At 33.8% G+C, this 26,560-nt stretch overlaps 3 protein-coding genes and 1 long non-coding RNA gene across 4 annotated transcripts; 2 read left to right on the top strand and 2 right to left on the bottom strand.

Moving 5' to 3' along the window:
* The first annotated feature begins 11,307 nt into the window (after window positions 1-11,307).
* LOC141481356 (uncharacterized) lies at window positions 11,308-13,537 on the top strand. Its single transcript, XM_074172749.1, has 4 exons — window positions 11,308-12,621; window positions 12,700-12,938; window positions 12,993-13,100; window positions 13,209-13,537. The coding sequence occupies exons 2-4, from the start codon at window positions 12,716-12,718 to the stop codon at window positions 13,535-13,537; spliced, it is 660 nt and encodes a 219-aa protein (XP_074028850.1). The 5' UTR covers window positions 11,308-12,621; window positions 12,700-12,715.
* A 385-nt stretch (window positions 13,538-13,922) lies between these two features.
* On the bottom strand, window positions 13,923-14,979 carry LOC141481306 (uncharacterized). The gene is made up of 3 exons (XM_074172706.1): window positions 14,893-14,979; window positions 14,629-14,837; window positions 13,923-14,574 (listed from the first exon to the last, which is right to left on the bottom strand). Exons 2-3 carry the CDS (start codon window positions 14,830-14,832, stop codon window positions 13,972-13,974), a joined length of 807 nt encoding a protein of 268 aa, XP_074028807.1. The 5' UTR covers window positions 14,833-14,837; window positions 14,893-14,979; the 3' UTR covers window positions 13,923-13,971.
* A 4,839-nt stretch (window positions 14,980-19,818) lies between these two features.
* Window positions 19,819-22,207, top strand: LOC111505718 (uncharacterized). The gene is made up of 4 exons (XR_012464878.1): window positions 19,819-20,484; window positions 20,686-20,791; window positions 20,863-21,043; window positions 21,099-22,207. It is a non-coding gene; the product is annotated as an uncharacterized lncRNA (long non-coding RNA).
* A 149-nt stretch (window positions 22,208-22,356) lies between these two features.
* Window positions 22,357-24,239, bottom strand: LOC111505716 (uncharacterized). Its single transcript, XM_074172705.1, has 3 exons — window positions 23,960-24,239; window positions 23,447-23,622; window positions 22,357-23,383 (listed from the first exon to the last, which is right to left on the bottom strand). The coding sequence occupies exons 2-3, from the start codon at window positions 23,465-23,467 to the stop codon at window positions 22,724-22,726; spliced, it is 681 nt and encodes a 226-aa protein (XP_074028806.1). The 5' UTR covers window positions 23,468-23,622; window positions 23,960-24,239; the 3' UTR covers window positions 22,357-22,723.
* Between the last annotated feature and the right edge of the window lie 2,321 nt (window positions 24,240-26,560).

The raw sequence follows: 26,560 nt of genomic DNA, 5'->3' as shown, positions 1-26,560 counted from the left end.
AAGATAGGGTCACAATATTTGAATCAATCAAAGAATTTTTGTTGATTATCCCAAAATTCGAAAAAATGTTTCGTGTGGAGAATTTGAAGACGATTCGAACGGATTTCATAACAAATTTCGAAATTTTAATTTTTTCTCAAATAGACATCATTCAACTATTTCAACAATTATTAGAGAAATATACGAAATTTTTCATCAATATCAATTCTATTCAATAGATATTCGAATCAATTATGTTATTACTTTCTTATATGTCCTTTCGGCAACATTACTTTGCGACAGAATGATGGCTTTAGCAATAGTAAAATTCTGAATGTTTAATTTACTGGCAGTTGCTTTCTCATAAATTTTCATGGCCATTTCAAATGTGAACATTTTCACTCTGTATGTCTCAGGAAATTGAATACCTATTGCAGAAACCTCTCTCAATAAACTATTATTGTTATTTTCAACTATTCTTTTTTATTTATTCTTTTTTACTTGTTTCAGGGATTTCAAATCATTTCATATAATAGACAATGGAAGTCCGAACTAGTGAAATTCAAACTATTATTGTGACACATTCAGAATTAGAAATATTGAAGCCAGAACCCCAATATTAGCTTTGACATTTTCAACGATAGGTGACTTTTCAATTATAAAATTATTTTTAACTTTCCATCACAAAAGAAAATATAACTAACTCCAGATATATTTCAGATAATAATGTATTTTTGACAACCTCAAAATAATTTATATTGTATAGATTTCGTCGTATTTGTAGCCTATATCCGATATGCCATATAGATACATAACTTACCTATTAAAACTAGATAAAATAAAACATTATATAATGTCGTTGTATATGAGTTATATAATTATTCTGATGATATCAAATGAACATTGTCATTTCTAGAACTGGCCAAATGAGAAATCTTTACATTCTGTAAGTAAATTTTAAATGTCATGTACCTGCTTTCTGATCTCAATTACCAAGATATCATTATATTTACATGGTTCAATTAAAATGTTACCTATCTTATTAACGACATACAATGAATTCGATATGCGGACGGACTACTATTTCAGAAAATGGGTATTTAAATTCTATGATATCCATCTGAGCATATCACATAGTTGGTGCTTAGCGACAGTTATGCTTTGAATAGCATAAAAACATTTCTGTTCAGTATATCTAATAACGAATGACTACGAGAAACACCATTCATTTTTGAACTGCTTGTGGACTAGTTTCTAGTATTTGATATAGTTTTCATTCTGAAAATCGCACAATCTTTCAATGGAGAATAACAATGAAAACATTCTAGATAATTTGGAAAATTACGTTTTCTCTGAGAATGGGTTCGCAACAAGTGAGTTATCAACCGAGGATCAATTCCCGTATCATGCAACCACCATCACAAATGCTACGTCTAGCGCCTTCGAGTGATTTCAGTGATAATTGCCATACTTCTCCTTATCCTTTCCTTTCTAACGTCTCGAACCTGTCAAACCAAGACAGGCAATCAGCAGCAGTAAAAAACGATATTTCAGCGAAGGAACTCGAACAGTTTATGGAACAGGGAGCGAAATATACTGATGAAGCGACGTCAACGTCGGAGATTGTGTTTGAAAAAACCCAAGGGAGTCATCAACCGGGGATCGATTTCCGTATAAGCCGAACACCATCACAATTGCTACATCTGGAGCCTTCAAATGATTTCAATGCTTCATCTCCTATGACATTGCGAGAATTCACCAGCATATCCATTACTAAGGTGGATCGCAGAGAGATATGCAGCTGACTCACCAGCGAGGCTTCGGCTTTGAAACAACTGGAAATAGACTCGAAGGGGACAGCGGTTCTGGAACGTGTAAACATGAATGCGATCAATGTAACATGTATTTCTCTAAGCAATGTTACCTCAGACAGCATGGAAAATTGATACATGATGGTGACAAACCCTTCAGGTGTGTTAAGTGTGGCAAAAGATTCAGCAGTGAGGAGGTCTTGCAGAAACTAGTCGAAAGGCACTGGAGAGACAAACCCTTCAAATGTGTGCATTGTTGTGAAACGTTCAATTACAAATGCGATGTCACCCGGCACATGTATCATCATACAGATACCAAACCGCACTATTGCCCCATTTGCGGTAAAGGTTACAGTAGAAGGGGCCATATGAGAAGACATACTTTGACGCATGGAAAATAATTTCAAGATATCGCACCCTGAGAATGAAAGTGATTGATTTCGAAAGATTCAGTTTGTGGTAACCGGGCATGAAAGTCTTCAAAAAATTGTAGTATTGAATACATCTCAATATAACTCTTCTGTGTTCCGACGCATTAGATCAATTGTTAGCAGATTTATAGATTAGCCTTTTGAGTGCACCGTGACCAAGTAACTTTGTATTTATAATATTTCAATATATATTGATATTGAATGTGAAGTAGTTTCAAATTAAGTCACTATTGCAAAATTATTTTTGAACTTTTCTAAATTTTTCATGAGTTACGTCTGTTTATGACGCAAAAGATTTAGCAGTGAGGAGGTCTTGCAGAAACATTCCGAAAGGCACTGGGGAGGTAAACCCTTCAAATGTGTGCATTGTTATGAAACGTTCAATTACAAATGCGATGTCACCCGGCTCATGTATCATCATACAGATACCAAACCGCACTATTGCCCCATTTGCGGTAAAGGTTACAGTAGAAGGGACCATGTGAGAAGACACTTTGACGCATGGAAAATAATTTCAAGAAATCGCACCCTAAGAATGAAAGTGATTGATTTCAAAAAATACAGTTTGTGGTAAATGAGCAAGAAAGTCTTCAAAAAATTATAGTATTGAATACATCTCAATATAACTCTTCTGTGTTCCGACGCATTATATCGATTCTTAGCAGATTTATAGGTTAGCCTTTTGAGTACACCGTGACCAAGTAACAGCTGAATTGAATAAGGTTTGCAGCTCACGGTCAGCGCCGACTAAAAATAGTGCAGTTGTCAGAAAATAATTCAAGAGACTTTCCTCTCCTAGCAAAAAAGCGCCCAATACTAGTTTCGAAAGTTACGTGGTCATAGTTCCCACGACACGGCCATTCACACGGAGATTCAGCTGAGTAAGAGATATTCCAGGAATCCCTTATCTCGACATGCAGTTAGCATCCAGTTAACATTATATTAATTATCATTCTGTTTGTAGCTCTCGTAAGAGACAGTCGTCTCTAGTTTGTAAAATAAATTCTTTTTAAAAAGTTATTTTCTCGTTCCAATCATTTAATTGGCGCAGTCGGTAGGATTTGTGCAGCGTGAAAACGAACTTTTTGCGTCGTGGAGTTTCAACCCCTTCAGCACAAATTCAACAAGAATCCTTTGAGGACCACCCAGAACGAGCGGACAAGGAGACGACAGAGCCCCAGGGAAGCTGCAAGGAATCAACGGAGAAGGAACTGGAACTTACAAGTAAGTGCCAAATATTTCCTTCTTGCCTTCACGAACCCTCTGTATAAGGACTTCGGCGAAGATATATAGTACCGTTCATTGCGAACAAATTGTTGTCTATTCGAGACGAGTAATTTTAAGAAACTATTTATTGAGAAAAACAATTATTTATTTATGAGTGAAATTGAAGATATTTTATCACGATTGAATAGTTTATCATTTCAAGAAAGTTCAGCAAATAATACTGAAAATTTTGATAATACTTTTCAACCTACAATGGTTCCACCAGTTCCACCCCAACCAACTCAAATAAATTGGAACCTTTTCAAATCTAGAATTAACAATTTAAAAACTTTTGATGGTGATAGCAATACATTGAACAAATTTATCAGTAGATGCGATGCTATAGTTAACGCGTACAATGTGTTTAATGATGCTTCACTTAATGAACACGTTCTTGAATGTATTCAAGAAAAATTGACAGGTAAAGCCGAGTATATGGTTGGTAACAGAACCGAACTTAATACTTGGGACGCCTTAAAATCTGCTCTAAAACAATGTTTTTCGGATAGGAGAGATTTGGACTGTTTAGTTCAGGAATTAACTAGAAGTCGACCCCATAGAGGAGAAGACTTAATGAATTTCGGTAGTAGAATTCAATTAATCAAAAGTAATGTAGTTCAAAGAGTCAGTAACAACCCAGACTTAACTCCAGAAGAAAAACTTTACCAAACAACTCACTATGATAAAGTAGCCCTCAGTACTTTCATTGCTGGTTGTCCTGGTATTTTGAGAAATAATATGCATCTTAAAAAGCCAGCCTCACTGGAAGATGCCATAGCATACGTAAACGAGTTCGAAAATTTTGAAAAAATGTATGGTTCATTAAACGATTATAAATCAAAGTTTAATACTTTCGGTAGACAATCCATCATACCAAACGTCAACCAAAATGGCCCTAGATTTATACAACATCAAAGACAAAATTTTCAAAACGAAAATTTTTCTAACCCAAATTATTTTTCAAAAAATGAACATTTTTTCAATCCACAATTTTCAAGTAGACCTAATTGGCCTAGCCAACCAATTAATATCCAACCTAGACAATTACCACCGCAAAGATACCCTACAAACCGAGAAGTTTTCGGACCTCCTCAGAATGCTTTTAAACCAAAAAATATTCCACCTAATCAATTACCGAAACCGGAACCCATGTCCACTACATCAAAAAACCCAACAAAAATGTCTCAAAGACCTTTTTCTCAACAAAACAACACTTTTAGGAACCCTAATAATTACCGAAACCCTCAAAAAATGTTTACCGCAAGTCAAAAACCGAATTTTATATCTGAGGAATTATTTTCTAACGAATACGATGAATTTCCCCAATATAATGACACTGATCAACAATTTTATGATAATCCCAACCTTAGTGAAGAAGCATACTCTTCAGAAAATGCTGTTTATTTAGAAAACGAACCAAATTTTCAGAATGAATACTTAAGCGACATAGATTGTGATGAAACTGGAAATTTTCATTTAACAACCCAATTCGAAGATCATACTTAGCTGAAATCAATGCATTTTGTAACAATGCATTACCTTATGTCGAAGTTAGTCACAAAAATAAAATTATTAAACTATTAATCGATACTGGAAGTTCAAGATCGATTATTAAACCATCTATTATTGAAAAATTTTTCCCAAACAAAATTTATCATTCAAATACTATTATCAAAACGGCTTTAGGAAGTCAGAAAGTAAGGTACCAAGCCTCGATACCTGCTTTTCCAGAGTTCAACACAAACTATGAAATTACTTTTATTTTATTTGATTTCCACGATTACTTTGACGGAGTTTTAGGATTATCAGACTTGATAAATATGCATCTGAATATAGACCTTGTGAATAAGAGACTGATAGGAAATCATGTTGAAATTCCTTTCAAGTTCAGACAGTCTACAGATACGAGTTTTTCTTTCTCTGTCAACCCACAAGAAAGAGTACTTAAATATCTGCCTGTCACAGTTCCTGAAGGTGAAATTCTTACCCTTGAGGGAACACTCAATGATCTTTTCATTCCGCAAATATTGACAACTTCAAAAAATGGTTACGCCCTTATGGAAGTACAAAACCCCACCGATAGAACAATATCAGTGAAATTGATACAACCACTTCCTGTAGAGAGCTTTCAATCCTCTACTTTCGAAATGTATTCTTATGAAACTTTCGAAAATACAGGGACGGACTCACCTAAACTGGCAACCGAAATTAATATCGCTGATTTGATACGTACAGACCACATGAACAAGGAAGAAACAAATGCTATACTGAAACTCTGTAAAGAATTTTCAGACATATTTTTGAAACCTGGAGATAAATTAACATTCACCTCCAAGGTCAAACACGAAATCAAGACCACAGACGAAATACCCATACATACCAGACCATACAGGTATCCATACGTTCATAAGAGCGAAGTTCAGCGTCAAATAAAAGACATGCTTGAAAAAAATATAATACGACCAAGCTGTAGTCCCTGGTCTTCCCCGGTCTGGATAGTTCCAAAAAAGATGGATGCTTCCGGGAAGCCAAAATGGCGAGTGGTAGTCGATTATCGAAAACTTAATGATAAAACCATTAGTGATCGTTACCCACTCCCAAACATAAACGACATTTTAGATAAACTGGGACGAGCTCAGTACTTTAGCACCCTCGATTTGGCAAGCAGTTTTCATCAAATCGAGATGGCCGAAAATTCAATCCAAAAAACGGCTTTTAATGTAGAGCACGGACACTACGAATACCTGAGACTTCCGTATGGCCTTAAGAACGGTCCATCAAGTCTTCAGCGCGTATTAGACGAGGTTCTGAAAGACCTACAAAATAAAGTATGCATGATTTACATGGACGACATAATTATTTTTAGCACTGGACTCCAAGAACATATCCAAAACTTAAAATTGGTCTTCTCTAAATTACGAGAGGCACAATTTAAGATCCAACTAGATAAATCGGAGTTTCTCAGAAAAGAGGTAGAATTTTTGGGTCATGTTATTACGCCCGAAGGCATAAAACCAAACCCAAAGAAAATCAGAGCTGTTCAAAATTTTCCAATCCCAAAAACACAACGAGAAATAAAGTCATTCCTAGGATTATTGGGATACTATCGAAAATTTATAAACAACTTCGCAAAACTAACAAAACCTCTCACAAGTTGTCTTAAAAAGAACGCAAAAGTTGAACACACTAAAGAATTTATCGAATGTTTCAATACTTGTAAATCGGTATTGACTTCAGAACCGGTTCTCGCATACCCCGATTTTGAAAAACCCTTTGAAGTCACAACTGATGCTTCAAATTACGCCCTTGGCGCCATTTTGTCACAAAATGGACACCCAATTTGTTACGCTTCTCGAACACTTGACCCACCTGAAATTAATTACTCAACTATCGAAAAAGAACTTCTTTCGATTGTATGGAGCTGCAAATATTTCAGACCATACCTTTTCGGCAGAAAGTTTACAATTTATTCAGACCACAAACCCCTTCAGTGGCTTTTCTCACTAAAGGAACCTAATTCAAGACTTGTGCGATGGCGTTTGAAATTAGAGGAATTCGACTATGTTGTAAAATATAAGAAAGGAAAATGCAACCAAGCAGCGGATGCTCTTTCCAGAAATCCTCATACAAATGACTTCAATGCTATCGAAACACTTTCAGTTCAAAATAATCCTGGAGACATAAACGAACTTATCGACTTCTATTTGAATAACGATAATATTCCAGTCTTAGACAACGACGTTCTCAATGAAGTCCTGGAACCTCAAGAACCGAAAAAACAAATTAACATATTATCTGATATTCAAATTGTTCCCCCAAAATTAAACGAAATCGAAAAAACATCGGATTCACAAACCGTTCACACTTCTCTCGAAGACCCTGTCTTTCAAATTCCCATTTCAGAAAGACCAGTTAATACATATAAAAATCAAATAATTGTAGCTATTGGTGACATAGAAAAACTCAAATGTAGAATAGAAAAGGTATTCGAGAATTTGCGATCTTATATTACCATACCCTCTAAAAATATGAGCGAGAATATTGTTAAACTTATTAAAGAATATATCGATCCAAAACAAACATTTGCCTTCCATTTTAAAAACCCAACAGTCTCACAAATGTTCAATACAACAATCCAAAATTTACTCAAAAATTCTTCATTCAAAATTGTTCATTGTCCAACATTCTTAGAGGATGTAGAAACATCGAAAGAACAGAAAGAGAAACTTAAATGCTATCACATTAAGAAAACATGCCATAGAGGTATAAATGAAATGAGGACATCCCTCAGTTCACGATTTTATTGGCCAAAAATGGCAGATGACATACAAAATTATATTAATAATTGCGAAACATGTCAGAAAAACAAATACGATCGGAATCCTCCTGTAATTAAATTCAACCTAACACCTACAACTTCTAAGCCTTTTGAGCATGTTCACATAGATACATTCAAAATTTCAAACGAAACTTTTTCAACAATTATCGACACATTTTCACGATACGGTCAGGCATATCCATTAAAATCCTTAACCGGAGTTTTAGTAGTCGAAAATCTACTCAATTTTATTACCCATCACGGTTTACCACTCAAAATAACCGCTGATTCAGGCACCGAATTCAAAAATAAAGATCTAGAAAATTTTTGTAAAATTTATAACATTGAGTTGCATTACACAACTTCCAAAAACAGTAATTCTAATTCACCAGTTGAAAGATTTCATTCAACACTGATTGAGCATTATCGATGCTTAAAGGAAGAAGGAAAATCGTTCACACCTGAACAGCTGATGAAAAGAGCTGTCCTTGGCTATAATAATTCAATACATAGTGTTACCAAATTTACACCTTTCGAAGTGATTAAAGGTCATATTAATAACACAGACCCATTTGATTTAAATGATCGTATAATTGTTTCCGATTACGTTCAAAAACACAAAGAAAATGTCAAAAAACTGTATCAATCTATTCAAAATTCCAACCGAATTCCTAAAGAAAAAGTAATTGAAAACAGAAATACCCAACGAAATGAACCCCCAAAGTTTGCAAATCAACAAGTTGCGTATATTAGAACAAAGGCGCGAAATAAAGATCGACCGAAATTTAAGAAAACTGAAATTATTGAAGAGACCGATATAAAACTTAAAACAAATAAAGGCACCTACCACAAAACAATAGCCAGAAAACCAAAAATTTCAAAAAAACTTTTGTTACAGGGAGTAAAAGAACATGAAGATACACGTGTTGATACCGCTATACCTTCTACTTCACGTGCTCCGAGTCCAAAGTGACGATATTCAAATAATCCCAATAACCAACCCCATCCTTCCCATACAGCTGGGAAATGCAAGAATTATATACAGCAAACATACATTTTTATATTACATAGAACTTAGCTCTATAATAAAACAATTAAACAAACTAGACGACTACTTCCAAATAATCAAAAATAATTTTGATAAGGGAACAATTAATAACCCAATTTCCTATCATGGATTAGCATACAGCCTGCTAGTCAGAACCGAGTATCTTATTGAAATGACAAAAAAGAAATTAGAAAACCTCCAACCCCATATCCGTATTAAAAGAGGTATGATAAATGCTATTGGAAAAATCGAAAATTGGTTATTCGGTACTCTTGATGCTGATGATGGTAAACGATACGACGAAAGTATCGCTATATTAGAACGTAACCAAGAAAATATGATTAATGAGGTAAACATGCAAATCTCTCTGTCCAAAAAATTAATCAATCACTATAATAAAACTATCCAAATTTTGAATTCAAATCAAGAAAAATTAGAAAACAGTCTAAAAACATTTCAAGTTGCAGTTCAAAAAACCATTGGCGACCTGACGAATTACATTAGTTTTCAAGGAATTGTTTCACAAATAACCCTTGACTGCCAAAATATGATTACTTTTATCGATAATCTAGAAGATGCTATCACATTTGCAAAGTTAAATACCTTACACAATTCAATAATACCTAGTTCTGAACTGAAAGAAATAATAAATTATTTAAGCAACATCTATTCTGATTCAAAAATCCCGAAATTTGAAAGTATGTTGACATATTATCAATTTTTCGGTGCACAAGTAACTTTTTCGAATGACAGAATAATTTTCGCAATACACGTTCCTATTGTCGGAAACGAAGTTCTTACATTTTTCCACCTTTATCCTATCATCCAAAATCACAGTATTTTTATCCCAAAATACCCATATTTGGCACGAGCAAACCACAATATCCAGTTCGAAGACAGTCCATGCCCAGTATTAGAGAAAACGTATTATTGTCCAGAAGATTACTTTTCCGAAGACCAATGCACATCCCACCTGATCGAAGGCAAAGTCGCCGATAATTGTCAGCCTCTTCCAATCAATGTGGCAGAGTCGATTATCGAACAAATCACTCAAGAAGAAATCCTGGTAATTTCGATACAGAGCGAAAGAATATTTTCCAAGTGTAAAACCGATCAATATTTGGAAATAAAAGCACCCACCCTAGTCAAGATCCCGAAAAATTGCCAAATTGAAGTGAGAAACAAGATTTTCACCAACAACGTGAAAATAGGAACAGGCAAGCCACTGATCTTACCTAAAATTGAAATCAAAAATATCGAGAAGTCAACAATATATGAAACACAAAATTTCTCGAGAATCAATTTTGAAGAACTCTACGAAATCAACAATATAGTGGACCGATTGAAACCAATCCACAAATTTAACAACTCCGAAAATAACACTACCATTTTTGGCGTTTTTGCAGGAGTTACTATCACAATAATTGTCCTGATATTGGCAGTTTTTAAGAAAAATTGGATTAAAACCCGTATACTGGGATGTTGTTGCTTCAAAACACCCCAAAAAGAAGAAAATACCAATGACGAAGATATGGTTCCAAGCCGCCAAAATAATTCCATTATTTTTTCGGCCTAAGGAGGGAGGAGTTACGTGGTCATAGTTCCCACGACACGGCCATTCACACGGAGATTCAGCTGAGTAAGAGATATTCCAGGAATCCCTTATCTCGACATGCAGTTAGCATCCAGTTAACATTATATTAATTATCATTCTGTTTGTAGCTCTCGTAAGAGACAGTCGTCTCTAGTTTGTAAAATAAATTCTTTTTAAAAAGTTATTTTCTCGTTCCAATCATTTAATTTGAAATAAGTCACTATTGCAAAATTGTTCATGACGCATATTGGAGAGCATTCTGTTGACATAATAAGTCATTTTTGTACTGGAAGTTCTGTGAATGCGAGGTAGTAAATTAAAATGCAAAGTTTCAAAAATGTATCTATTTATTTTGAGTCTTTGCAACAGTCTCAATCGTTTCATTTAAGTGTTATCATTAATGAGGTTGTAGTAACTAATTGCCACTTTTGACTAGCGAATAATAAATTATTTCAGAAACGTAGTCTTAGGTTACCCGTAATTCACATTGCGCTTACAAACTGAAAAGTCTGATGTTTATTCAATTCAGCAAACAATCTTTGGATATCTGAGTAAAAGAATCAATATATTATAGTAGTAACAATTCCTCGGTCTCGACCATTTTACAAAATTCTCAATATTACGCTATTTTTTCGACTTTGAAAAGTTGGGAAATTTCGGGTCGTGAAGATAGAAAAAATAATAGTAGAAAACAATAAACATAATATAATTTGGGTGTTGTTTCCTTTCATTTGTATTGAATATTCCTATACATGGTGGATATGATGGAATACCAACGACCTTGGTCCAAAATAGAATAATTCCCATTATTATTTTCATATTTACCAAAATTTATTTTTGTTTGTGCATAATGCATAAGCATTCAGCCAATCTTTGGATAGCTAAGTAAGAAAATTTTTATATTATGGTAGTAACTTAACCCTTGGCACTCATTTTTTCGAAAGTTGGGAAATTTTGCTGATGAGGTTGGGAAAATGTGGATTCCCTCCCCCCCTGGTATTTCTTTTCGCTACGGCCCTGCTGACATGTTATTTTTAACAGGATCAATGATGGCTTTCTGTGAAATTTGAAACCGAAGTGTTGGATGTAGTAATGAGCATTCATTATAATATATAGCATCAGAATTAGATTGGTTTCCTTTATCGCAACTCCAGTCATTTGGAATAGGTGGATTGGTGATTGTCACACGATACTGATTTTCTACCCATTGAGTAACATCGCTATTGAGATATTCAACCAAAGGCTCCCTGTCTTGTTTTTTTTTCGTCAGTCTGCAATTTTGGAGGTGTTATTTCCAACAAACTAAACATCTCTCGAACTAGGAGTAGATGAACAAGGCGGGAACGAGCGCAAAATCCCATGTATTTTTTTATGAAGCTGAACTTTTTGCAATTTTTGGTTCGAACAGGAGTTGGGGAAACGTGTGACGTCATCGACGTAGGATGGAACGAGCGATTCACGCGTGGAACTCTGCCCCTTGGCCCCCTTGGTACTCCACCTAAAACCTATCAGCTCCCTCAGTACTCCGCCCTCGGCCCCCTTGGGATTCCGCATCAGCGCTCAGGCCCCCTTGTCACGTGATTTTGATTAAAAAAGTTTATAGTTATGAGATTCGAACCTGGATCCTCCGTGCCGTAAACATTGTCCTTAGTCTCTGCACCAACGTAAGATATTAGAGAGATATTGCTGTGACAAATCCTGTGCGGCGTTATTACCGCAGACGTTATATTGACAGTTGAGCATGCGCAGAATGAGTTCGAGAGACACGTTGCGGTAATACCGTTAGCGCATCACGTTATTTACGGCAGAACAACACCTCACGTAAAACGTTGCGCTATTCTACTTCGTACTGAATCGGATAGATCCGGTAGCTGTGTTTGTTTTTATTTTCGAGGTTAAGTTGTAGGTAGTTCATTTTATGAAAACAAGTGTTTGTATATTTTTCTCCAAAATATGTCCGCTACAAAAAGGTTGAGATTTACGTCGGATGACGATTTATGTTTGTTACGCGAAGTTGTTGGGCAAAATCCTCTTCAGAATCCTGAGAAATGGAACTCTATACAAGCTAATATAAAATTAGTGACGGGAAAAGAATTTGTCATTCGCACATTGAAAGATCATGTAATGCTTCTTTTGACCTTATGAAAGAAAAAATCTGATGGTGACAAATTCCGGTAGGATATGTGCATTGTCTTTCTTATTTCTTTACAAGATGCCAATGGTTTCTGTATTATATACTCTATACTTTTCAGAAGTGGCACAGAAGAAATGTACACTGAAAAGGATACTCTTTTACAAGAAATCTCTGACTTATGTGCAGAATTTCCAATGCCTACCAAAAAAACAAAGGTTATTTCCAAAGAAAAACAAATTGCTGAGTTAGGCCGGCAAACCAGGGAAAACATTGCAATAGATGCTTTCATAGTGAATAGTGAGGATTGCAGTGGAACTTCTGGGGAAATAATTATATCAGGGGAACATGATTATTTTGGTAATTCAATTATCTTATGGTTATAAAATTTCTATTGCAAACTATTTTTTTTAGATCCCAATCCAAACTTACCATCAACTGAGATTTGTGTAGGTGAAGTAGATACTCTAGATGTCATTGACCAAAACACAAAAAGCCTACCAACAGCAAAAAAATCAACAGGTAAGCAAATTGTTAGGTACTCAATTGCATCAGCCCTGAAAAGTTGAGGAGGTACCTACTTTATTTTAATATTCTTGTATAAAACTACAAGGAGATATTTATTTTCAGGACCTGGTATAGCTAGGAGCAGACAAAATAAAAGTGTTGTCCTCAGAAGAAATGCCATGGAATATCTAAAAAATAAAAACGAAAAAGAGCAGGAAATAAAATTGAGAGAATTACAATTGCAAGAGCAGAAATTGAAGCTTCATGAGAGAAGTATTGAGATTGAAGAAAAAAGACTACAAATGGAGATTGAAGATAGAAAAAAGAAGATTGAATTAGAGTTTGAAAAAATTAAATATATAAAGCAAAGAAGTGAATTACAAGCTCATATATCAGCACAACAGACATTTCTGGATACACTTTTGAAGAGGTTACAAAAATATAAAGACTGATGCCATAAGACTGCTTTAACCAAATTATGTTTTTTCATGTTATAGGTAGGTATTTGATTTGTTTTTTACTTTCGAAATAATGTATTAATGTTGCTACTTTGCGTTGACTCACAAATATTTACTGTGATTTTATTGTAGTTAGCAGCTCAAAATTATTTTTAGTTTTTTGTGATATTTATTTGTTTTTTACTTTCAAATTAATTTATGTTGAATTTAGTCTATTAGCACATAATTATTTGTTGTTTATTTTTATGGAATGTTATTTTTTGGTTATGTGTTTCCTGTGAAGTTATTAAATCATTTCTTGATATTGTCTTTATTGCATTTTTATCCAAAACTTTGTACATGGACTAATAACTAGAAAAGGGTATATTGAAACTCAGTGCACATTTGAATATTTATTTTAAACTGAAAGTAGGTATATACGGTCAAAATTAATTTCCTAAATATTCCTCCAGCACTGGTGGCACTAGATGGAAGAACTGATTGGTTTGACTGCCATATAAAGTTGTATGACAATTGCTCAAAAGTATTCCAACTTTGTACATACTTTCTATGTCTTGTAAAAGTAATTTTTGATTTTTTCTGAAGTCTAGAAATGCAAACTGACTGGTGACTTTTTGAAAACCCCACTCAACAGCTATTCTGACTGCACTCATGGATTCATTAAAATGCTGTTGATAAATAGGAATTCCTTGTCGGTTTGGAAAGGGGCATAAAAGTAAGTCCATAATGGGGTAGGCATGGTCACCATATAAAATAAACCTGTGATCAGGAAACACTGCAACATCCTGCAGTTCTGCATACAAATTTGATTCACGAAAAATTCCAGCATCGTGTCTCCGTCCTACATATGCACCCTTCAAACTGGTAATCATACCATCTGGGCATATAACTGACTGGTATTTCACACAATGAAACCTCTTGTGACCAGAATAGTACTCTTCTTGATGTATTGATGGCCTGCAAATTGGTCTAGCAGTTCCATCAATAAATCCCCAGCAGTTTGAAATTGCAGCTCCTCTTCCATGAATAGCCTAAAAAAATCTACTATTAAAAAATGTCAATATGTTAGAATAATATACACATACGTCAGCATACATATGCATTCTTTGCAAATTCAGCCATGGTAAATTTCGCAAATCGTCAAGTAAATGCATGAAATTATTGGCAATGAGGTTCTGCATATGATTAATTATCTGAGATAATGATTGTGGAGACAGGCCAAATAAGAGCTGGAGATCCTTCAGTCGCCCAGGATATGCTAGTCTTCGTAATAAAATACAGAGTCCCATGACACCTAAAGAGGAATTTATGTATTTCAGTACTTCAATTCACTGCATTTGTTAACATACCTGGAACAGAATTACGTGTTTGGGTTCTGATTACGTCTGGTATATGCAAGGCAGCAGCTAGTCTGAAGATATCGTCTCTTTCGAACCTGAAATTGATTTTTATATCTTATGCCATCATATTGTCCAGATTGAACCTATCTTCAGCAGCCCCAACAGGAAAATTTTCAACCACGCCGAAAATATTGTGCAAAATCACTTGCTCCACTTCATCGTCATCAGCATCAGCTGAAATTACTGCTTCTAATGCCTCATCCATGTTAGATCCTCAGGAGAAATTATGCGATAAACAGGGCAAACACTCAAAACAAAGCACACTGGGTTTAGAGGTTAGTTCCAAATAAAACAGCGCATAAATAAAACTCAAAACATACTGGCAATACGTGTACCGCCCCAAACAATGTTTAGACGTAAACGTAATATTTAACGCGGGGTAAATAACACACCGCATGCGCTAACGGAATTTGCAATATCTCTCTATTGAAGTTTACTGCGAATGTTGGGTATTTATTGCGTTAGTTTTGTCGGGATCGAAATTGACTCATTCATTATACTTGACAGCATTTTTTTTTATTTCCATAGAATGTAATCGTCATTATCATATTGAAGATAGGAAAATATACTTAGATTTGGGAAATAATTAAAATTTCATATAAAGATCTGTATGTGTGTGTAAGAGAGAGAGACGCGTGTGACGTAATCGATTCAAAAATTTACGTGGCTTTGCGTATAGGATATTGAGAGATTCATTTGAATAATTTATCGTACAGAATTGTTTCATGTCCTGTTATCAGTAACCACACAAAGATAAGCGCTCGATTCATCGATACAAAAGTATATGAATACAACAAAAGTTATAGAACACACAGAGTCATCTATGAGTCAATAGCTGAACTATCTATTGGTTGAAGAAGGACACTGTAAACACTAGACTTATAAGACTGCATCTGTCAAATGTCAATACATGTCAGCATGGCAGGTTCGGCGTCGCCGGTTGTACAATAAATCGTTGTTTATGGGGCAATGTAGCGTTACCGATTCTGAAATTATTCGTGAATGACTCGATGAAAATTGGAAGCGTGAAAGTTATATATTAGTAATGATGAATCCGATTCGAGAAAAAACATTACAGATTGATGAGGCTGTAAGTTTTCAACATGCGATCTCTCAATGTGTACAAGTATCTCAAAATACATCATACATATATATATATATATATATATATATATATATATATATATATATATATATATATATATATATATATATATATATATATATATATATATATATATATATATATATATATATGTCCATCGATCATTTTGAGGATAGTATAAGTATAAATATACCGGTATAACTTTTCTCAAATTAACCACTTCTTACCGAAAAACGTTATAATTATACAGATATATGTTTTTTCAAAATACACTGTATAAAACATTTCAATGAATACTCATATACCAGTCATTTAGAGAAATGCAACTGTATAAATATACAATGTTTTGAATAACCATTATATGCACATTTCAAATATTTTTTTGTGATATGAAGGCTTAATTTTTATTTTCACTTTCCTTTTCTCTATTGGTGCTGGATGGAGCCTGTAAAGTCATCAGGATTTGATTCCCTTTCTCTATTTTACCGGCGACGTGAGAAAGCAGGAATTGGATCATTTCTTTCTAAGGCATCTGTTCGAGTGGCAGATGAATTACCATCGATTTAATCCTGATGTAGCAAAATATTACAATATTTGTCATGCAATTCTCAGCTCCGAGTGAGGCGAATATCGTCCGAAAAAAGACGAAAAACGAATGAAATATCGAGATCCTCTCTTCGAACTCTTGAGGCTCTATCCATACCACTCTGGTAAAATGGTTGGAATAATTGGTGAAATGAAGCCCTCTCTACTCTTAAACCTTGAAATCATACCGGCTTGCCACAATATGGCAGTAAAAATATGGTTGGACAAATGCTGATGGCTGTCCGTCTTGGCTCATTACGGTTACTCAGGGCCCAAGATTCTCGGACCCAATGATTAATTATCTCACGTTGTGGGGAGTGGTCATTGGTTAATGATGTCGGCGCGCCCTCAGAAAGTATCGGAGAAAGAACCGAATGAGCAACACCTTTTTGTTTATATATAATAATGATAATAATAATAATTACGGGTGCTGTATTATGATCTTTGTCACTTTTACGGTATTGGAACTAGTAATTTCCCGCCCTTAGGCAAACACCAGTCAATAGCCTAATATTCCCCTTATTGAAAATCAAAATAAGTCGATATTCTTTGTTAAGGTTTCAGCTCTTGATAAAACGAATATTGTCTGGAAAGAAAAGGGGAAACAGATGAAATATCGAGATTTATTTGTCGAACTCCGCAAACTTCACCCGCACCACTCTGTCGAAATGGTTGTTCTGATCATAGGAGTTCTTAATGGAATAATGCCATTTCTACTCTAGAATTTCAAGATCATACCGGCTTGCCTTAAAACGGCAGATATATGGGCCGCACAAATATAGGGGCTATCATTCTTGGTTCGCTTCTGCTTCTCAGGGCACACGATTCTCGGAGCCAATGATCACTTACCTCACGGTGTGGGGAGTTCTCATTGGTTGATAATGCTGGCGCGCCTCCCGAATGGGTCGGAAGTTCGAGCACAGGGCTTGAGCCTCAACCATATTTTGAAACTATCTCAAGCGAGACACTGGCATTCAATAGTCCCAGAAGCTACAATGTCCATTTGGAGTAGCCTTTTTTTTAGGATCATCACGTCCCAGGTATCTAACAGCTCGTTCAAATACTCCAATTGTCAACCTCCGTTCATCTATCTCATGATAGTCATTAATATAGTTAGATTCGTTCAAAATTTCATACGTCCGCAAATTGTAAAAACCCTCGATAACATTTTAATAATGAAATGCATACAAAAACAAACATAAATGACATTTTACTAGATTTTCTCGTTGAAATAATTTTCTCGATGACGTCACATCTGTCAAATATTGAAATAATTTCAGAAATATCTCTAATAAATGTTTCAAAAAAATAAGTAGCTCAAATTTAAAGAATGCCTTCTTCCTCATCTGAGATTTTCTCTTTAAAAATTTCTCCGAAATCGACATCATATGTGAATTATCTAGATTACTCACGATTTTTTCGAATATGAGTAGCTAACTCAAGTGATAATTCTGAACATCCGTGGTTATATATGAAGCACGATTTTCTGGGCTGCGTTCATAAACTTAAGGGTACGATTATCTTACTCCGAATCATTCATAAACTTATTTTAGCTTAAGTACTCAGAGTATTAGTTAGCAACGTGTTTTCTAATCACGTGGTTATACTTTGCTTATTCGCCGGAAGTGAGTAAATTAACAGAATCCCTCAAAACTGGCGAAACATACGTCAAAATATCTACCAATTAGTGTTTCTAATTGGCGGGAAGTTTCCCATAGGACGGACAACTTATAGAAGTAAACACAAGTGAGTTCACTCTCCGCTATATTTGGGTCGAAATTCCCCACCTTGAATTTTATGCGTGGTTGACCTACAGCGCAACCGACTGAATCTGTTGTGGTAGTTCCAAAAAATCCCTGTAAACCTTTGAGAGCCAAACAGTTTGGAAGTTTATATATGCCTCCAGATTCATTTTTACAAAGTATAATTTATCTAGAGACAAAATTTCTTAATCACTTCAACAATTCATGTTCCAATGATTTCATAGGCAACCAGCTCAAAACAATGTTTTCAAAAATCAACATTTCTCACCCTTGTAATAATTTTCCTTTGGATTATTTATTTTCTCTTTTCACAAGGGTAAGAATTTATTATACTTTGAAATTTGCCAATAGAAATTTGAAAACAAATGTTGAAAAAAAAAATTCAAAAAATCATCATTCTGAAAAACCTTTAGATTAGATCAGCATAAGTTTTTGACCTAAATTGTATAATCTTACTATACAAAATATACGTTTATTTCGACACCTTGTCTTATTTTTTATCAATTCCTAAACAGTTCATAATCATGTGAGACATTTATTAGGAACTCCTCGTAGCAATGATGAAGTCAGATCATGGTCACATATTCTTTTATCGAACCCCGTGCAGAGGTGCACGATAGCTCTTAGCCGACACCCTCCTGTCCCGCCACACGCCAGCAAAAAATGAAATCTGAACCCGACATATTAAAGAAGCCGACCGAAAGTGAATTTATTTGTGTTTACTTCTATACGGTGGTATGGGATATTTTAATATTGTTGGACGAGTCAATTGTCGAAATAATTCAGTACTTACTGGAACAAAAAAACGGAATGTGCGCAGCTTTTTCACATACTTTCATATTTACATGAAACACTTCATACAAATAGGATTTTTCATAATTTTTTGTAGTTTTATTCAGACCAACGTTAAAATATCCAAATAATATAAAGGGGAGGTAAATGGTTTCGGCGTTGGCAAGAAGAGTCACTGAATGGCGGCTCGCAAGTAAGCCAGTTCTTCAGACAACTCAATTCGGCAAAGGCAATCACTTTGATTGTCAATAGCACAGTGTAACAAAAGCACTGGTAACGGAAAAGGAACAAAACTTTACTAACAATAATTAAAACAAGAAGTTTTCAACGCTCTTCTCACACTCTCTGTCATCTGGCGGAAATCAGAAATCAGGGCTCTGATGTCTAATGGAAGTGACTAGATCCCGGTGGGTAGTCGTTGGAATTGATTAGGATGTCACGTTACATTAGGTACTAAATTATAAAAAATATGAAATGAATCACATTTAATTCAAATGAGCTGGAAAAAGTTAAATTGTAAGTGCTGTAGGTGCCAAAAAAATATAAATTATTCTTATAATGTTTTGAATCATTTGAAACCTAAATCTAATTGGTATATTTTATAAACTTCACAAACTCTTGTTTTGAATATCGTGAATAAATAATGCAATAGTCAAGTGAAATTTATAATAAAACATGTTCGACAGCCGAAAATATTAATTATTGGTGAAAAGAATGTGCTCGAAATGAAGGCTAGAGGTTTTCGATCGATTGACAATGTTATGACAGATACTTATACCTATATGCTCTCTGCAATTCCATGGATAAAATAGGTAGCCCAATCAATGAGGTAGTTTATAATCATAGGTACATTTTTTTGTATCAAGATGGAGTAGTAGAAAGCCAAAAACTTTCTGTCCAAAAAAAAAACAATAATAATATTCTTGAAAATATAATAACTTCAAACTCAGCCTCAGGTTTTTAAGTCCCTCATAATATTAATAATATTTCGGTGATCAATTTCCACTTTAATTTGAACGTTCGTACTAGTGGTAACAATGAATTATTCTTATGATTTATTAAAATTAAATGTTTAATGAATCATTACTTCATTTTGAATCTGTATATCATTTCATTTATAACCAACCTTTCGACTAGCTTACTTTCAATAACTTTTATGATTATTCAAAATACGCCACGTTAGTGTTGACGTCACATGTTATGAAAGGTTATGGTCCTTTATCTAAACAAAGCATTCTGTCATCTGAGTTTGTTAGTCTTATAGAGATTTTAGTGTTTTTTAAGAGGAAATTTAAGGTATGTATTAATCTGTAATATAGAGTACACAATCATTTTGTACAAATTTTAACTAAACTGAACCATACCATTTCAAATAATTGATTAATAATCAACCAAGAGCATTTCAAATCTAAACTTTTCTGATTTGAATTTGTTTATATTTTGAATGTATTGTGCAACGAAATCAATAATAATTGATATTAAATATTTTTTTTACAGACAATGGTACAGTGTTGGGCACCCGACTGCAGGCATTATAATGTTCGAGGAACATTAGCTTTCCCAAGGATTCAAAAACTAGAAACTGCTGGATTGAGTTAACAAGGTTAGTAGTTAGGCTTGAAATGATTATATATTATTTTTTTAACTTGGCTAACAATCTAAAATTTACCATAGACGAACTATACAACCAGGCCCTGGTGCATTTTTGTGCAGTTGCCACTTTGTTGATGGAAACAAAAATAATGGACCCACATTGTTTTCACACAATACTGGAAAACAATTTAAGTTTTCTTCTCCAGAAAAGAGAACAAGAAAAAGGAAAGTTGGACATGGAAGAAACTTCTGAAAATCCTATGTAAGTATTGCCAATAATCAATTTCAAATGTTTTCTTAGAATGTTGTTATTTTAGATATGAAACGGAACTGACTGATCCACAACCGTCCACCTCAAAAGAAACCATACCCCCAGGACCTATGTCTGCAGAAATTGTTGCTGAAAATTATTTTCTCAAGCAAGGTCTGCAGCAAGCATCAGATAAAGTGACCCATTTATCAGAACATTTTCCTTTTGAATACATAAGGGGCAACAACAAATTGATACTATTGTATACAGGCATACCTACAGAAAAAAAATATTTATGTCCTCCTTCAATTTATTAAAAAACATAGAAATAAATTGGTATTATACTTGGAAAGTACAAAAATTGAACAGAGTGGATCAGTTAAACAAGTTAGATCAGTAGATCAGTTAGATCAGTAAGACAAAATTTTCCCCATGAGGATTTAGCCGTTTGATTTAATGGGTCACGGTCATCAGTATCGAATGTGGTAACAACATGGCTTCATGTGTTACATGAAATTATTTTCAAACAAATGATGTCAAAAATTCCACCGAGAAGAAAAAATAAACTTTGTTTGCCAAATTGTTTTAGCAGTTTCACGAACTGTAGAATCATTTTATATTGTACCGAAGTGTATACATGTATACTAACATTTAGTTCATACAACCATAGAAACACATGCATGGGTTTGATAGGTGATAGCTCGAAATGGAGTAGTTACTTATGTGTCATGCCTATATCCAGGATCAACATCAGACAAGAAGATAGTGAAAGATTGTGAAATCTTAGATCAATTTGAAGCAGGCGATTTAGTGTTGGCAGACAAAGGTTTTTTGATCAAAGACATTATGCCTGCAGGAGTTCATATTAATATTCCTCCATTTTTCACGACATTCCAGTTTACCCCAGAACAAGTGAGACAAACAGAATGTATTGCAAGAGTGAGAATACATGTGGAAAGAGCTATTTGAAGAATGAAAATCTATATTTTAAAATTTATTCCCAATTCACAATTACCACATGCTGATGCTGTTTTTCAGGTTATAGGTGCTTTGACCAATTTACAATATCCTTTAATCAAGGAGGTAGAACAGTATTTTACCGAGAGTGAGACAAAATCTTAGTTTCATGTATTATTACCTAATTATAAGCATCTATCAATTATATTATGAATAATATTTAGATTTTTTTCAATCTTTTGTTCTAAAGTCAACATAAAATAATGCAATATACTGAATTATTAGTATGATTTCGTATAATATACAGTTATTTTACTTATAGAAAATGATGTATACATATACAAAATATATGAAATAAAACAAACTGATTACAAAATATAAATATTTTATTCCAAATTAATTTGAAATGTGTGGTAGAAATTGTCTTAAATAAAAAGTCTTCAATATTCCCAGATTTCCTTCCCATTCATCATTTCTTGAAATCCTCTCAATTATACAATCGTTTGGGATCCATATAACAAGATAGCACATATTTTCATTCACCTTGATGATACACTCGTCATAATAGATAATATATGATTTGTCATTTGACAAATCATTCTCTTTGCGATACTTGAAAGGGCACTTCACTTCAATCAGGCACTTCTCACTTACATATCCATCAGGACTTGTATCCAAAAAACCACATTCATCTAGATGAAATCCTGCAGATTCAACAATAAGTCCAGTAGTTTGTTAGAATTTATCTACACCACATTTTTCATTATCCCTGCCCCACCGAATTGCCTGCACACCACTTAAATCATATCTCTCCAGTAAACTTTTAAACAATGATTTTGGATATTTATTTCTTCTACAAGCAGACAAAACAACACCAAATTCACTGCTTGTTATCCTGTGCTTACTTGCAATCAACCAGTTTTCATTGTTCCCCTGTCCTATTGTTAGTTGGTGTACCGACTGTACTATGGCCTTGGTTACACCACATTTCTCAATAAAAAATGCTTCTTTCTTCATGGTATTTGCATATTCTTCCGAAAAGATAATATCTTCAATGCTTGGGATGAGGAGAATCTTTTCTGAAGGAGTAGACATTAGCCACCAAGAAAATCCAGTAGGATTTGAATCTCCCAATTCTTTCTTGAATAGATCAAGTTCGTTCTCATTTGCTGGTGTTTGAACAGCTGTGTAATTTGTTCTTTTAGGCTGGAAGATGTCTTTTATCTTCGTAATGACATCAACTTCATCTTGTATGTTTGGTTTGTTCCACACACATGCCTTATCAGTTACACTGATGTTATGATGAGAATATATGCAAAGGTGGTGACATGCAGCTAGACCTCTTGGACAAGAGCATTTACTGTCTACTATGCCATCATCAAAATCAATTGAGATCTGAAATACAAATTTTTGATAATCATTCAAAGTTTTACCATTTATTTAATATCAAGGACATACCTCCACTGTATAGTTTCTCATACTTGCTCTAACTTCGCCTTTCAATGAAGCTGGTACAACGTCACTATCAAAACAACATTCCCACTTTCGTAAGAATTTTCACCTCTGCAGCTGTGATGAATCATTTTTGAAAAATTCTGCCATCACAGAAAATGATATAACATGCTTGGATGCCACTGTAAAAAAGGAATAAATTAGAAATGGTAGGTATTTCAATTTTGATCAAACATGATAGGTATTCTAACATTTTCTTTTCATTGAAAAGATGTGTAAATAGGTATAAAATTATTGCACATGTGTTGAAACCTATTATACTTCAAATATTAGTAAATAATTAGGGATACCTTTAAATTTATTTACAAAAACCAAAAACAGTATCTAATCATCTTAATAAGTTTGTTTGATATCATGACATAACCTATATGAAAATGAAAAACAAAGGATTATGTGAACATCTATTAAAATATAATGAAAGTTTGTGGATTATTCATAAATATAGATTGTATTACTTACTTTTTTGATAGTTTTAATGCTAACAAAGTCTCAAATATTCCAAAATACGTATGACTTCAATAGCTAAACAATGGTAATAAATCTTTGTTTAGATAAAGGACCATAACCTTCCCTAACATATGACGCCACACTAACGTAGCGTATTATGTACTTCGACTGAACCATGAACCAGTACATAGTCTTAAAAAATTGTTTGAATGACTGATTCATTTTCGAAGATACCGCTTTCCCAGCCATAAATTTCGATTTGTAATATTCAGATCTTTTGAGAAGCTATTCATTTTACGTAAAATAAGTACTAACGTAACACGCTTTCTTTTCGACACTGATACGTTTAACATTACACGTTTCGTTCACGAATCATATTTTTTGTAACAAAAAAATGTATTGTGAACAAAAGGTGTTTTGTACAACTGATCAGAAGGAAAGGACACATAGATATTAGACTGGCTCACCGAAGAATATTTATTTTGACTAGACATTATGAAGATGTGACTTTTGTTTAAACTGAAATTACATTGAAACAACTATTATTTGCTTGTTATCTCCACGGTTTCTTATGAAAAAAATCAATTTTATCCTACAATTTAACAGAATTACAAATATAGATGTCGCCCACTCCGTGATTATTTCCAATCATAGATAACTAAAAATTGTTTTTTGTCTTGAAACCAAAGTAGTGAGATTAGGAGGGAAATTTGAATTGTGACCCACAGCCATCTCAAAGTATTCATTTTTCATACTCATAAAAGCTATTTGTCAATATTATTCTATGGGGTAGGTGTGAAGTTATTCATTGAAATTGAATGTTTTTATTATACGTTGACATTGAATGGTTCTAACTGGTTCGATTCAATAATAAAACAGTAAAAGCTGACTCTCCATATGTACTTTTTTATATTCTTTATAATCAACTTGATCAGTGAAGACGACTATGTGAAGTTGGTGCTATAGGTTTTCCCTGCAGCCTAAAAGAAAATGCATCTGCAGAAATACGACACCCTGGATTACTTACTTGTTTTCATTTTTCATTTTGTTATTGTGTGCTACTTCAAAATCTGAATTGCAAATATTGAAAAAGAATATTAATGTTTTACTATACAATTTTTAGATCATAGTTATTCAAATAAAACTTTTTCAGGACTATCTGCTCTGCATGATTTGAATTTTACAGTATTTTCCAGTTAGTTTTCAAATTACTTCAATCATAATACTCTTCTTTGAGTTGCTTTTGCTAATTGAGTACTTAGTGGGCACTAATAAAATCAACTATATCTTACTTAATCAACTGAAATCATGTTTTAGAGCTCTTAATAGCTTGTATGTCTATTTATAATGCAACACTTCCTACTTAGACTTTAGGTAAGTTAGAAACCATTATTACCACTATCATGACTAAAATGCCTATATCCTCACAGCCAAATGAAATTATTTTTTTTATATTTTTACAAAAGCATATTTTGGGTCCAGTTTCATTTTTGATTTACATAAATTCTGTTTCAAAATTATTGTTTAAAGGAAATATTAAGTTTTACGTGGATGACACATTATTTTTCTAGTGATACTAAAGAAGTTAACAATAACATGATTAATGACATTATATTGCTAACCTCTTGGTTACATTATCATAAATTAGGTTTGAATTATGAAAAGTCTTCTTTAATGTTGATAACTAAGAACAAAATCACAAAGAGAATTTGGCTTTTAACAACAAAATGATTAAACTAATTTGTTGTTACTGAAATTATGAAACAAAAATGAAAAATTATTAAATATTGACAAAATACAAAATTTTTAGGACTATACATTGATGAAAGTCTCTGTTGGAATACTCATATTGAGATGTTTGGTATATTAAAATCTACAATATTTAACTTCAATTTGGGAAACAGCTTTCATCAATAATAAATTCTCTCAAGAGAATATTCAAATTACCATATCTTGAACCCATGTGAAATTTATATATGCCATGTGATCTTTTAGATATTCAGTCCATTTTTCAATTGAAAATTTGTGGTTTCATTCATTCTGTTAGAAAAAATCACAAACATTCGAATTTGGATTCACTGCTTTTAGACTTGCAACATATGCCAGTACCCATAAAATAGTAATTCAGAGCCATACAAAAAGTGAGTTTCTCACAAATATACAAAGTATAATTGAAATTATCGCTTATTTCAATGATTAAAAATTCATCAATCAGACATCTTCAAAAGCGTCAAATGTCAAACATGGATTTCATGTTGTGAAAAGATTACAATGCGACGTTGCCAATCTTTCCAAAATTGTTCATTCTGAGTAATATGGAAAAAAAATTGCGATAAATAAGAAAAAGTTATAGTTTTTCGAAACTTACTGACCTGATTAAACCTGACCTGAACTGACCTAACATGACCTATCCTAACCTGACCCAACACAACCTGACCAGACCTAACCTGACTAAACCTAACCCAACCTAACCTAACCTGACCTGACCTGAATCTAACCTAATCTGACCTAACCTAATCTGACCTAACCTGACCAGATCTAACCTAACCTGACCTAACCCAGCTTGACCTAACCTAACCTGACCTAATTTAATCTGACCTAACCTAACCTAAT

Source organism: Leptinotarsa decemlineata, unplaced genomic scaffold (assembly GCF_025532065.1).
Source record: "Leptinotarsa decemlineata unplaced genomic scaffold, Ldec_3_MD MMD2_tig00000157_RagTag_RagTag, whole genome shotgun sequence".
Lineage (NCBI taxonomy): Eukaryota > Metazoa > Arthropoda > Insecta > Coleoptera > Chrysomelidae > Leptinotarsa > Leptinotarsa decemlineata.
This window is presented reverse-complemented; position numbering and strand designations above follow the sequence as displayed.

What these genes read in the sequence shown, in the direction of transcription:
- LOC141481356 (XM_074172749.1), top strand. Translation starts at nt 12,716, where the DNA reads ATGTACACTGAAAAGGATACTCTTTTACAAGAAATCTCTGACTTATGT. An exon ending in AGGGGAACATGATTATTTTG is followed by an intron (nt 12,939 to 12,992) that starts GTAATTCAATTA and finishes TATTTTTTTTAG; the next exon opens with ATCCCAATCCAAACTTACCA. An exon ending in AACAGCAAAAAAATCAACAG is followed by an intron (nt 13,101 to 13,208) that starts GTAAGCAAATTG and finishes ATTTATTTTCAG; the next exon opens with GACCTGGTATAGCTAGGAGC.
- LOC111505716 (XM_074172705.1), bottom strand. Translation starts at nt 23,467, where the DNA reads ATGAGAAACTATACAGTGGAG. An exon ending in TGAGAAACTATACAGTGGAG is followed by an intron (nt 23,384 to 23,446) that starts GTATGTCCTTGA and finishes TTTGTATTTCAG; the next exon opens with ATCTCAATTGATTTTGATGA.
- LOC141481306 (XM_074172706.1), bottom strand. Translation starts at nt 14,832, where the DNA reads ATGGGACTCTGTATTTTATTACGAAGACTAGCATATCCTGGGCGACTG. An exon ending in GAATGCATATGTATGCTGAC is followed by an intron (nt 14,575 to 14,628) that starts GTATGTGTATAT and finishes AGATTTTTTTAG; the next exon opens with GCTATTCATGGAAGAGGAGC.